Source organism: Gopherus flavomarginatus, chromosome 4 (genome assembly GCF_025201925.1).
Source record: "Gopherus flavomarginatus isolate rGopFla2 chromosome 4, rGopFla2.mat.asm, whole genome shotgun sequence".
Lineage (NCBI taxonomy): Eukaryota > Metazoa > Chordata > Testudines > Testudinidae > Gopherus > Gopherus flavomarginatus.
Genome location: NC_066620.1, coordinates 154,792,668 through 154,806,843, shown reverse-complemented (window position 1 = coordinate 154,806,843; position 14,176 = coordinate 154,792,668). Strand labels below are relative to the sequence as shown.

Here is a 14,176-nt window from a genome sequence, read left to right as displayed (position 1 = left end):
AGCAAGCAGAGAACAGACATCAAGAGGGATTTTACAGCTACCTGGCTGGCTGGGTGTTCATAAATGGGGGCTACCCCCTCCTTCATTTATCATGTATGTAAAGTCATGTAATACCAACTGGTGGTATAATACCGAACGATGCTTCAGCACCAATATATGTTGCGATACCAAGTGGGATAGTGGCACTGAACTGGGTTGCTGTTGCCAACCAGTGCCACATTCTCCTAGAAGGGAGAAATCCTCAGAGTTCTCCTCCAGATCCTCTAAGAGGAGGAGCTCTAGTTCCCCTTCCAGGGATTCTCCCTCAAAAAGACCTCTGTGTCTAAACAAATGTGTAACCTTGGAGAGGCCTTCCTCAAGGCTCGGTCCAATAGCGGCAAGAGGCTTCTTTGGTGCAGGTGAGAAGAGAAAACACCACAGTGCTGAAGGTAAATAGGGCTGTGGGAAGAATCTGGTGCTGGTGTCTGGGGTGTCACCAAGCACAGAAGACCAGTACCATTGCACCTGACTCTAGTCTCCGTCATGGTACTGTGCATGCCTCCAGCCTCTTCAGTGCCATCTACAATACACCCTAGGCCTCTGATACAGTCAGAAAAGGACGAAACTCAATACCACAGCCCCGCTCAATGCAATTATCCCATTGTTACTGCAACATCTATCAGTGCTGCAGCAACATTCAGTACCCCAGGATTTTAGGTACCAAAAAGACTTAACAGAGACTGCTGAACCAACATCTCTGCTGCTGGCAGTTACCAAGCACCTTTCAATGCTAAGAACCTTTGGTCTCCAGTTCCTTTTACAACCCCAGTACCATCGCCTCCCTTTTCTGTGGGAGCTCCTCCATTAGAAGAAGAGAATGGTGACTATGAACTTCCCTCCACTTCTTCCATTTCATTGCGGGATTCTCAGAGGCACCCTTACGCTAACACTCTCTCCTGAAAGGGTAAGGAAGATGTTCTGGGGCCTCATGACTTCTGATGGGAGCAACCTTGGATACCATTCCCTCCCCTGTTTGGATCTCTGGCCATATTGGGATCCCTGGCCAGCTTATCTGCCATTTTCTAGGGCCCCAAGCCTATCCCATCAGGATAATAAAGCGATCCAAGCTTCTCCTCTCAAGGAACAGGAGACCAGAGTAGACACAGAAGCCATACCTCAAACCACAGTCTCATCATCCTTGCTGAATGAGACACTAATGCCTCTTCCTCCACCATCAATGTTTGATGATTTTCAGCAGTTCCAGGACCTCGTTAAGCAGGTGGCAGACTCTCTGCAGATACCCCCTGAGGAGGTCAACGAATCCCAACACAAGCTGTTCGACATTCTGTACTGTGTGATACCATCTAGAGTTGCCCTCCCTATTAATGATCTCTGCTGGAACCATTTAGCAAACCCTTGGCTACAATGACACCCACTTGTAAAGGGCTGGCAAAAAATATTATGTCCCCATCAAGGACTCTGAATTCTTCTTCTCTCACCCACTTCCCAATTCTCTGGTTATTGACACAGTGAACAAGGAAGGCAAACAACTCCGTTAAAAATCCACCCCCTGCAGCAGAGATTATGAATTATCAAGTGTTGATGGCTAAGTAAAACTTCACCAACTACACAAAGTTTGAATTGTATGTTGAACACCTTCCTCCAGATAAAAGGGAACAATTTCAGGCCACTGTTGCTGAGGGTCAGTTAGTGGCAAGAAGATTGTTGCAGGCAGCTCTCAGTGCTGCAGATACTACAGCCCGTTTCATTTCCACAGTTGTGATGGTGCATAGGACTTCCTGGCTACCGTTATCTGGCTTCCACAAAGAAGTCCAGAATATGGTAGAGGATTTCCCATTTGATGAACTGAAGTTGTTTGCAGAGAGCCTTGACAAGTCATTACATACCCTTAAAGATTCCAGGACCACTTTTCACTCATTAGGCATCTACATTCTTGCAAACAAATAAAAGGTCATCATATTGCAAATGACTGAAAGATCCTTCCCTATGCAATTCTCCGGATTCCAGAGACCCATGGAATTTCCCAGGAAGGAGGCACAAGTTCAAGAGAAAAAGATCCTGTAAACCCATCTGATGTGGCTTTACAACAGGTGTCGTTATCGAAATAACACTTTTGACAGGGCAGTCGAGGGTTCGAATTCCCCTTATTAACCTGCCAGCTTCATAGTTTTGCCCACCTTCACCCAGTTGGAAACTGACTCTCCCATTTACAGCATGCATAGGAATATATCGTCTTGAACAAATGGGTGCTGGAAGCAATATCGGGCTACACTACTGACTTTCCCTCCCTCTCTCCTCCTCATTCCCCTTTCCTGGCCCTCTTCAGGGACCCCCTTCATAAGTTCCTAGTAAGGCAGAAAATAAACACACTTCTTTGTTTAGGAGCAATAGAACCAGCTCAACACCACTCATCACAGGGGAAAGGATTTCTATTTGAACTGTTTCCTCGTACCAAAGAAGAGCAGTAAGTGGAGACCAATCTTAGATCTGTGACTCCTAAACAAATTCGTAAGATCCACGAAATTCAGGATGGTGACCCTGGAAGCTATAATTGCATCTCTAGATTCAAGGGATTGGTTTTCTGCCTTCAACCTCTAGGATATGTACTTCCATATAGTTATACACATACCTCACAAGAGATTCTTCTTATTTGTGGTAGGCCAGGATCTTTTTCAGTATCTGGTGCTCCCCTTCCGCCTCTCCTCGGCTCCAAGAATGTTGTAGAACAGTGTTTCTTGACCTTTTTGATATCGGGGACTTCCTGGCTACCGTTATCTGGCTTCCACAAAGAAGTCCAGAATACGGTAGAGGATTTCCCATTTGATGAACTGAAGTTGTTTGCAGAGAGTCTTGACAAGTCATTACATACCCTTAAAGATTCCAGGACCACTTTTCGCTCATTAGGCTTGCTGTCATCCTCAACTGTCATGGATTGCTTGAGAGGGGTTAAAAAATGAACAGTGTTTCACTGGTATTTCTTGCTCTTTTTTCAATATTGCCAGGGCTTTCTTTTTTTATACTATCTGCATGTAAAACATTTTTCTTTCTTTCTTACCAACACAGGGCCAATACTCCAGGTCTGTTTGTTTGGTAAAATAAAGTTGAGTTCAATCAGTTATGTGATAGGAAAATGTTAACTTGATTTTTAGACATTATTTCAAATGAAGGGTACCAGTAATTTTGTCTAAAATTGTACACCTCATTTTATACAGATAGTTTAATTGATTCAGTTTTAAAACAATAATAATAATAAAAAATCAGATGGATTCACTCACCATATTGTTAATTAGATGCTTGTGCCTGTATTGTGGACCCAAGTCTTTCAATCCTGGGATGAATGTTTGACAAGGACACTCGGAGCATCTTTCTAATGCTCAGCTGATTGCAGTTTTTTGTTTTCATTGCAGTCATTGCTGAAAATCCAATTTCACAGAGGTTTGTGGAATGGAACAGGAGCAAAGTTTTGACAGAGAGTTCACTGAGTTGTGGTAATTCACTTCTGACTGTGATCCAGAAAACAGATAGAGTAACTTCATGAAACTGTAACTTCAGACCCTCATCACTTGACAGTTCCAGCAACTTGTCTTCCAAGGATGATGACAGAGAGGTCTCAGTTTTTAGACAGGAGAATTGCTCATGAACCCATTGCTTTCCTTTCGTTGGATCAGAGTATGATAGGAAATGGTTCTCGAACTTTTGGAGAACTGATTTTTAGAAGGGATACTATTATTTTACATAGGAGAAGCAGATCCACATCTTTACTGTCATCAAGAGCCAGAAATGCAAGAGATGGGAACATGTCATAACAGTCGTGCCCGACTCTCTCTTTCCAGACTTGGAGCTTTATTTTTTTAAAGGTTGTGGTCTTGGCAGCCAATACAAAGACACTAGATATACTTCCCCACATAGAGAGATTGAACTGATTAAAGTGATCTAATATATCTGCCAAATATGCAAGTTTGGTGAGCCATTGTAAATCCTGAAAGTATGCTGTCAGAGGAGATATCGTTTGAGACAGACAGGCTTGAAGTTCATGTTTCATACACTCGGATAAATATTTTGCCATGGGATAACCACCACACTTCAGCGTGTAATAGTAAGTGATAGTGTTCAGACCCCATTTCTTCACACATTGTAGCGAAGATGCAAGAACTAGTCAATTTGCTTCCACAAAATTCACAGTTTTAACAACTATACCGAGGATATCATTAAGCTCTAGAGACATTTCTTGACTGCCAAGACCTTGATGAATAAAGCAGTGTGTTGCTTAAGCAACTGGTGCAACTTCCATTACTCTTGCTACTACCCCTGAATGTCTGTCTATCATTTTGGCTGCTCCATCTGTGCAAATTTCAACACAGTGGCCCCACTCAAGTCTGTGTCCTGTCACATACACATTTAGGACCCAGAACATTTCTGCACCTCTTGTGTTTTGTTGCAGTTCTTCACATGAAACATACCTTCATAGGCATAACACACATAAACAATAAGAAATGCTGCATTAGAAATGTCCATTGACTCCTCCAACTGAATTGCAAACCAGCTTGACTCTCGCACCCTTTCTGTCAACTGAGCTTTGATATCTTCTGCAGTATCAGTGATTTGATGTCAGACATTATCATTTGACAGTGGAATGCAACTTGTTTTTTTGGCAGCTGCGTCACCCAAGACTCTGTGACTGACATCTATTACTGAATGCACGTTTATCTCTTCACCACCTATAAAGGGTGACTTGCATTTAACTATATGTAGGGACAGCAGGTATGTTTTTAACAAATCTTCATTTAACGTTACTGCAGTGTGCAATACTTTCTTTTGCCCCTTTACTGCCTGTTGTTTCCATTGGAAGAATTCCATCTGCTACCCCACCCAGCATTTCGGACTAAGGTGGTGTCTCACTTTCATGTTAACCAGGATATCTTTCTCTGGGTTCTCTGGCCAAAGCCGCACTCAACTGCAGAGGAGAGGCAGCTGCACACCTTGGATGTCTGGTGCACCCTGGCCTTCTACTTGGAGCCTTCTGCAAGTCGACCCAACTCTTTATTGTGACAGTGGACAGGATTAAAGGCCTACCAGTGTCCTTGCAGAGGATCTCTAACTGAATCACATTGTGCATCCGAACCTGTCATGAGTTGGCATGGACCAAACCACCACCTATAATAAAGGCCCACTCGACTAGGGCACAAGCATCCTTGGCAGCCTTCCTAGTACGTATCCATCCAGGATATCTGCAGGGCCTCTACATGGTCATCAGTACACACGTTCATAACATATTATGCCATTACCAAGCAGGACAGAGATGACACTGGATTCGGCAGAGCTGTGTTGCAATCGACACATCCATGAACTCCGACCTGCCTCTGGTGGCACCGCCTGGGAGTCACCTACAATGGAATGGATATGAGCAAGCACTCAAAGAGGAAAAGACCTTTACCTGTTTCGTAACTGGTGTTCTTCGGGATGTGTTGCTCATGTCCATTCCATGACCCATGCTCCCTCCCCACTATTGGAGTTTCTGGCAAGAAGGAACTGAGGGTGGGGGGAGCCAGCAGTGCCCCTTATACCACACCATAGGGGCACCACTCCAGAGGGTGCAGAGTCAGTCCCCTATGGATACCTCTGAGGGAGAAACTTCCAGCACCGGTGCATGTGGCGAGCACACACCTACAATGAGCAACACATCTTGAAGAACATTGGTTACGAAACAGGTAACGGTCTTTCTCAATGTGTCAAATCATTTCTGAAGGTTTCATAGCATCATTTGCTTAGAGTTGTGCCACACACAACACAGAATTTTCAGCTGTTCTACATCCTCATTTGCAACAAATCCATACTAATGTAAGTCTAATCATATTTTTGATTGAAGGCTGAACATTTCCTATTCTTTTCTTACCTTTCTTCCTTATCGTGTTTGGAGTCACTCACATCTCTGTCTTTCTGAACTTTTGTTAGTCCCAAAAAATCAATCCAAAGGTAACTGCTTTGACAATGACATTGGTTTAGCTACATAAAAGTTTTTTACTAGAGCTTAACTTTCACTCACTGCTAACTACTTCTTTCCAACAAATGCATGCAAATGTGCTTTGCATATCAGCACAATGGCAACCGATGGCAACGTAGTCAGTTTGTTTATTTGTTAATGTTCAGAAATAATTGAATATAGTGATGTGAAATGCAAGCACAAAAATCCCTTTATATTTTAAATATTAATATTCTGTGTTGGGAAAATCTCAGGAAGTGGCAAGGAGGCTGCCATGAACCATGCCTGTCCATGGATCAGTCATTGAGAAACACTGTTCTAGAAGGTCCTGTCGGTAGTGGCTGCTTACCTGCATTGTTCGGCTTTTGTGGTATTCTCCTACCTTGACGGTTGGCAGCTCGGATCAATCATACCAAAAGGTGTTATCCGCCACAAGATCTACACTTTCTCTGTCTTTGGATCTGAACCTTCAGCTGAACATAAAAAAATCCATACTAACTCCTGTTCAGAATGTACAATTCATAGAGGCCTTCTTGGATTCCCTGACATCAAGGGTATCTTTCCCCATGGACTGGTTCTGGACATTATCAAGGCTTGTTAAAAATGATTCAGGACAGAAACTGCTGTTCTCTCTGGAAGGTGTTAAACGTCATACAAAATAATTAGGCAGTAACTTTAAGGCACAGTTCTGTCCATTGGTCATTTGAATTTATTTACTGAGAGTGTCTGACTATCTGATGTCTCTTCAGTGATCCTAGCCCAGCTCTTGATAGGCTTTCATAGAATCATGGAGGATATGGGTTGGAAGAGACCTCAGGAGGCCATCTAGTACAACCCCCTGCTCAAAGCAGGACCAACCCCAACTAAGTCCACATCTTAACTTTCAGTTTTCATTGTGCAAGTGGGTTCAGTTGAGAGCCCAAGAACTGCCTGGGTGTAGAATCTGAACTACCTTCTGAATCCCTTGAGGTTGTTCTTCTAAGGGTACATCTATACTACCCGCCGGATCGGCGGGTAGTGTTCGATGTATCAGGGATCGATTTATTGCATCTTGTCTGGATGCGATACATTGATCTGCTAATCAACGCCCGTACTCCACCTCGGCAGGAGGAGTAAGCCGAGTTGACGGGGGAGCCGTGGCAGTCGACTCGCTGCCGTGAGGATAGCCAGGTAAGTCAAACTAAGATACTTTGACTTCAGCTATCTTAGTTTGAACCCCCTGCTAGTGTAGCCCAGGCCTAAGTGAAGTATTCTGGGGTCAAATAGGGAACCTTTTAGTATTTCCTCTGTAAACTAAAATGAAATGTTATTGTTTTCTTCCCAAAAAAATGCTGTTTGCCCATTTCTAGATGTGGTGATGAAACACACCACAAAGTGAAGAAACATTGGGAATGCATAAAGAGGGCACTTTGGTTTCTCTGCTGTTTTGCAGGTGTTTCAGGTATTGAATGAAAAGAAGCAGCTGTATGCTGTCAAATATGTGAATCTTGAAGAAGCAGATCAACTGACTGTTGAGAGTTATAAGAATGAAATTGCTCATTTGAATAAGCTACAGCAACATAGTGATAAGATCATCCGACTTTATGATTAGTGAGTAAACATTTTAAAATAAGTTTTCAAAATATTCCTCAAAGCAGTTACTCTCTAAAATTTAATTTCAGTATGATGATAGCACTTATTATTTATTTTAGTGAAATCACTGAACAGCATATCTACATGGTAATGGAATGTGGAAATATTGATCTCAATAGCTGGCTTAAAAAGAAAAAGAGTATTAATCCATGGGAACGAAAGAGCTACTGGAAAAATATGTTGGAAGCCGTTCACACAATCCACGAACATGGTATTGCTAAATATTTCTAGATATTAATGTAGTACATGTGTTAGAGATCAAATGGATTTTACAGAGTTTGAAGGGCTAGCCGCTCTTTGTGCTGGTAGAAGCTGGGAGCCTTTTTCGATGGGTGGCTTTATAGCAGAGTCCTTGAGTTTTTGTTTATTTTGTGTATTTCAGAGCAATTTTGATATAGTCCAGAGACCATATTTCCCTCCAGAAATGAAGTACCACAATAGTACTTTCCTCCACAACTTACCAAATTTGATCCATATTGTCTTGACTAAAACGCTTGCAAAATAGTGTCAACACTCTGTTCAGTGGTAACCAGGACACAGATATAAGGCTTGGAGTAGAAGCAGACTTAGGGCTTGTCTACATCAGAAAGTTGCAGCGCTGGTGAGGGAGTTACAGCGCTGCAACTTAGGAGGTGTACACATCTGCAGGGCACCACCAGCGCTGCAACTCCCTGTTTGCAGCGCTGGCCGTACTCCCGTTTTGTCTCGGGTGTAGAGGATCCAGCGCTGGTGATCCAGCGCTGGTAATCAAGTATAGACACTTACCAGCGCTTTTCTTGACCTCCGTGGAATAAGCAGGTATCTCAGCATACCTGAGGAAGCCTCTGGTAATCAAGCTGGTCTCCTTTCCCGGTTTGCTCTCTCGTTCCCCGAACCCCCGAGCAAGCAGGTCTCCTTCCCTGCGGTTTGCAGGGTGGTTCGGGGAACGCGAGAGCAAACCGCGGCGAAGCTGGTCTCCTTTCCCGGTTTGCTCTCGCGTTCCCCGAACCCCCGAGCAAGCAGGTCTCCTTCCCTGCGGTTTGCAGGGTGGTTCGGGGAACGCGAGAGCAAACCGCGGCGAAGCTGGTCTCCTTCCCCGGTTTGCTCTCGCGTTCCCCGAACCCCCGAGCAAGCAGGTCTCCTTCCCTGCGGTTTGCAGGGTGGTTCGGGGAACGCGAGAGCAAACCGCGGCGAAGCTGGTCTCCTTTCCCGGTTTGCTCTCGCGTTCCCCGAACCCCCCTTGAAGCCGCCCAACAGCGCTGCAGTGTGGCCACATCTAACACCACTTGCAGCGCTGGTTGCTGTAAGTGTGGCCACTCTGCAGCGCTCGCCCTATACAGCTGTACTAATACAGCTGTAACAACCAGCGCTGCAAAATTTTAGATGTAGACATGGCCTTAGCCTTTTTTCTTTGTTTATGTGGTGTTCATGCCTTTTAGTTAACTCTCAATTTGACTGCTGTGACATCTTCCCTTATTTCCGAAGTAACGCCCTTTCATTCCCTTGCAACAGGAAAAAAAAATTTCTCATCCACTGACTGGATCACATCATTCTTCCCTGTATCTCATGCTGATATTTTATATCAGATTCAAGCTGCTTGTCCTCGCCTTTTAAAGCTTTATATAACTCTGCCCTTTCTTCTTCTGTTTGTTTTCCTCTCACATTCTCATCCTGCCTCCTTAAATCTGATAACTAACATTGTTTCAGTTTCCTTTTCTCTTTAGGCCTTTTTTCTTGCTGACCCATATGCCTGATATGCCCCCTGTCTATGTGCACCAGACTGAAAGGACAAGATAGGAATTATTTATATTGTAAATGAAGTGAATAAGACAGATCAGGAGCATCTGTCATTTTTCATACTACAAAATAAGGGAACATTCAACAAAAATGGAAGATGGCAAATTCAAAACTAATGAAGTAAAATGCTTATTTCACTCACATGTAACTAAACTGGAGGCTACAGGATGTCATTGAGACCAAGAACTTGGCAAGATTCAAAGGGAAATTGGATGACTATACGAATAACAAGAATATCTAGAGTTAACGTTAAAAGAAGAGCATTGAACAGAGAGTCTCATGCTTCGAGGTTTAAACCAATCTCTAATTATTAAGGATTAAGCTGGGAGAGGTGGATTATCCCACGTCAGTATTCTTGCACCTTCTAAGAAATCTGATGCTGACTACTGTGTGAGATGGTGTCATGGGGCTGATACACCCTGTCACCCCATAGGGGCACGGGAGGGGTATGTCACAGCCCTGCAATCAAGTTTGAAGGGGTGCCCCAGGTCTCGGGGACCTCGGTCCTTAATGTGACCCTTGATAGCAGGGCAATGTAGCCTGTTGGCCAAAATCAATACCACAGCTATTGCTCTCAGGGCAGTGCAGCCAGAGGCAATACTATAGCCTCTGCTGTCAAGGCATTGTGGCCCAATGGCCAGGGTCAATACTATAGCCCCTGTTGTCAGGGCAGTGTGGCCCAATGGCCAGAGTCAGTATTACTGGCGAGCTGGGCCATCATCCTGGGGTGGGTAGTGGCCAGGGTAAGGGGACCAGGCCCACCCTCTCCACCGGGTCCCGACCTAGGGCGCTGTTGGTGATGGGTTTGCCCACCACTAGCTCAGTAGGGGTATGACCCCGAAACACACTGAGCTTTGGTCTGTCACCATTTCCCCGCAAAGCCTCCCTGGGTCACTTCCTACCCAAGTCTCTGGAGTCCTCCATCTCTGGGATTCTCTGGTCTCTCCCCTCTCCACAATGTCCTGTGCCGGTGTGTCAAGGTCTGTCTCCGACTGGCTGACCTCTGCATCTTGGAGTGCAGGTTGTCCTTCCTCAGGAACTGGTGACACACCACCTTCCCCACCGTCGGTCATCCCAGACTAGGATGCTCTGCTAGCTTTTATATCCTGATTCCAGCTGGAGCATGTGTGTCATCCTCAGCTAAGAGAGAAGGGTTAACCCCTGCTGTAGCAGTGTGGGGCTGATACACTCTCCCCCTTAAGATGGCATCCAGGGATGGTGCCTCTTCCCCTTCTCCTTCTCCCACCCAGGAGAAGAAGTCTGTGTTATCACGGGCCTTCCCTGGCCAGTGCAGCACATGGAAGCAGTAGGGCTGGAGTGATAGGTACCAGCACATGATTCATACATTCGTTTCCTTCATACTATTAATCCATCGGAGGGGTGCGTGATCAGTTACCAAAGAAAAGGGGTTCCCCAAGAGGTAATACCTTAATGCATTGACCACCCATTTAATGGCCAGCGCCTCCCATTCTGTTGTGGAGTAGCAGGTCTCCCAGGGGTACAGGATGGGGTGTTCCTCTGCCCCGCCCCCCCAGCTCTTGCAACAGCACTGCTCTCAGCCCTACCTCTGAAGTGTCCGTCTGGAAGGTGAAGGGTTTTGTGAAGTCAGGCTGGTCCAGTAGTGGCTCCTGGGTCAGCCACTCTCGTAGGGCCTGGAAGACGGCCTCAAAGTCTTTTGACTGCTGGACTTTTCGTGGCTGGGAGCTCTTTGTCATGTCCATCAGAGGAGCGGCGAGAATGGCAAAGTTGGGCACAAACCGGCAGTAATACCCTGCCAACCCTAAGAATTGTCATACTTGCCTCTTTGTCATGGGGGTAGGGTAGCCCCGTAAGGCCTGCACCTTGTCCACTAAGGGGCATAGTTTTTCCCTACCCATGGTGTAGCCCAGGTAAGTCACCTCTCGCTGGCCCAAGTGACACTTGTCCGGGTTTGCGGCGAGGCCCATGTCTCCCAGGGCTTGCAGCATGCTGTCAAGGTGTTGGAGATGTTCCTTCCAGCTGACGCTATAGATGACGATATTGTTGATGTATGCAGTGGTGTATGAATTATGGGGACTCAGTATTTGGTTCATGAGCCCCTGGAAGGTGGCTGCAGCCTCATGCAAAGCAAAAGGCATCATGATAAATTGGTAGAGGCCAAAGGTGTAGGAAAGGCCATATTCTCCCGGGAAGCTGATGTCAAGGGGATCTGCCAATATCCCTTGGTTAAGTCTAAGATGGAGATAAATTCCATGTCACCTAGCCGCTCGAGCAGTTTGTGCACCTGGGCCGTGGGGTATGCATCAAACCGGGAGATGGCATTCACCTTTCTGAAGTCAATGCAGAACCTGATGGCTTCATCAGGCTTGGGGACCAGTACTTTGGGGCTCCGCCAGGACTCCTCAATCATTTCCAGGGCTAGAATCATCTCTAGTTCCTTCTGCATAACCCCCCACATCTTCTTGGGGAGTGGGCAGTAGTTATCTCTCACCTTCCGTCCGAGGATGGTAGCATTGTGATCGCTGATCACATGGTTTTTTTCCTTGGGCGGGCTGACAAGATGGTGGGGAAGGCAGATACTAACTGCTGCTCCTGGTGATGGGTAGCGAGCTCCTGGCCAACTTCCACTGGTCCTGGCTCCACGGGTTTGTATGCCAGTGGCCCCAACTCAGGCTTTGGTGGGTATGGGGCAATCGTCGGGTCCTTATGTTCCTTCCAGGCCTCGAGGAGGTTCATGTGGTAGACCCGTGCACCTCTCCAACACCCTGGCATCCATATTTCATAGTTGATGGGCCCTACCATCTGGTCACCTCAAAGGGGCCCTGCTACTCGGCCAGCAGCTTAGACTCCAAGGAGGATAATAACAACAGGACCCAGTCTCCGGACTCAAAGATTCTCATCTTCATTCCCCTGTTGTACTGGTTCTCTTGATTGCGTTGGGCCCGTATCAGGTTCTCCTGTGCCAAGGTACTCAGCTCTTGGACCCATTCCCGCAACCTGGGAATGTACTGGACAGACCTTCCCACATCTCTCTCAGGAGCTCTAGGATTCCCTTAGGCTGCCTAACATAGAGGAGTTCAAATGGGGAAATCCTGGTGGAGGCCTGTGGAACCTCTTGCACAGTGAAGAGGAGAGTGGGGAACAACTTGTCCCAGTGCTTGTCCTCCACGAACGTTCTCAGCATCGACTTCAGGGTCCTGTTAAATCGCTCCACTAACCCATCCGTTTGGGGGTGGTAGACCAATGAGAGACAGCCTCCGGGTATCACATCACATAGTCAACCACAACGAGGATATACTTGTGGCCTGTGTTGCTCTTCTCCAGGAGTCCCACCAACTCTAGGCCAATACGCTTAAAGGGGATCCTGACCCCGGGGAAAGGCACATGGGGGGCCCTTGGTACCCCCCTCTGGCCGGCCTTCTGATACTCGGGCAAGAGGTGCAGTAGTCCCACACTTCTTGGTGTATACTAGGTCAAAAAAATCTTTGGGGCAACCTGCTGCAGTGTTTTCTCCCTCCCCAGGTGCCTGGACCTGGCATCTATCTCATCATCAACAGGCCCCGCCCCCCCCCCCCAAAAAAAAAAAAACCAACAACACATAACTGACTCCTAGAACATAAAACTAGTTGATGACCTATTCAACAAAGGGTTGGGGTTTTGGTTTGGTTTGCTGTTTTGTCCAAATGGCCTGTCTCCATTAGCCTTGGATGATGATGTCCAAGTGGCACACAGCAAATCTCTTGTCCCCCTTCCTCCATGTGTATCGAGAAAGGGGAGAACTTGTCCCTAGCTTGTTTCAGGTATCCTGGACCTTTTCTGCTTTTCTAGTTTTGAGGCAGCCCAGCTTATCAGACTACACTTAGGATTTCTAGATTTACCACCTTCTGGCTGTAAACTAGACTCTAGTTCTATCTCCATGGAACAGTTCAGGGTGTATGCACCCCAGTTGTCTCAGATTTTCCTTATTAGTAAAACTGGAGTTAAAGGGGCAGCTGCAAGCAGGTCCCACCAAGGCAAAGAAATGCTAAACAAAATGTCAGTCACTTGGCTGCAGCCAAAGTATTGAATTCTGCAGCATTTTGGAAAATGCCCAGTTCTGTGACCCTGAAATCATAATGCCCGTGGGGCCCTGATTGAGAGTAATGGTGCAAATCAGACTATCTGCAGACTCAGGTAGTTCACATTTTCATGATTTTTACTGTAATTGTTAAGGACTGAAAACGTCTAATTTTATTTTTTTAAATTAAATCTGAGATTCTAAAGCACAATTCAGCAGCAAGGGGTGAATTTTGTATCCAAAGAATACGTTGGTTCCTGCTCAAAAGTTTAATTGATATAATTGTGGGGAGGGCCAAAAAATCATACATACTTGGTAGTTTAAAATTCATGTCTTAGTTACATTAATCTTGGAGTTTTCTTACCTTGCAGGCATTGTGCACAGTGATCTGAAACCAGCAAACTTTCTGATAGTTGATGGAATGCTAAAACTAATTGATTTTGGCATTGCGAACCAAATGCAGCCAGATGTGACAAGCATTGTTAAAGATTCACAGGTGAAATATTTTTAGTAGATGGAGTACTGTGTTTTATAAAACGTAATTTCTGCGTCTGCTACGTTAAGTGATTTACCAACCTAAAGAAAACAACAAACATTAGATTTTTGTGCTACAGAGTACTTTTTATGTTTCTGTAGATAAGGCATGACCTAATAAAGCTTAAGCTACTCATTATTATTTATAGTGAATTTCTGTGTTTATTGCATGCATATTGTTAACTTTAAAGTATAGACCACGAAAGACGGAGCATGGC

General features: G+C 45.5%; 1 protein-coding gene across 3 annotated transcripts in view; it reads left to right on the top strand.

Annotated features, from left to right (window-relative positions):
• Positions 1-14,176, top strand: part of TTK (TTK protein kinase) — a 111,923-nt gene that overhangs the window by 70,869 nt on the left and 26,878 nt on the right. For all 3 annotated transcript variants that reach the window (XM_050950099.1, XM_050950100.1, XM_050950102.1), the window contains 3 exons: positions 7,413-7,570; positions 7,672-7,823; positions 13,796-13,920. In XM_050950099.1, the coding sequence (XP_050806056.1) occupies positions 7,413-7,570; positions 7,672-7,823; positions 13,796-13,920 (435 nt within the window). The remainder of the gene's footprint in view (positions 1-7,412; positions 7,571-7,671; positions 7,824-13,795; positions 13,921-14,176) is intronic.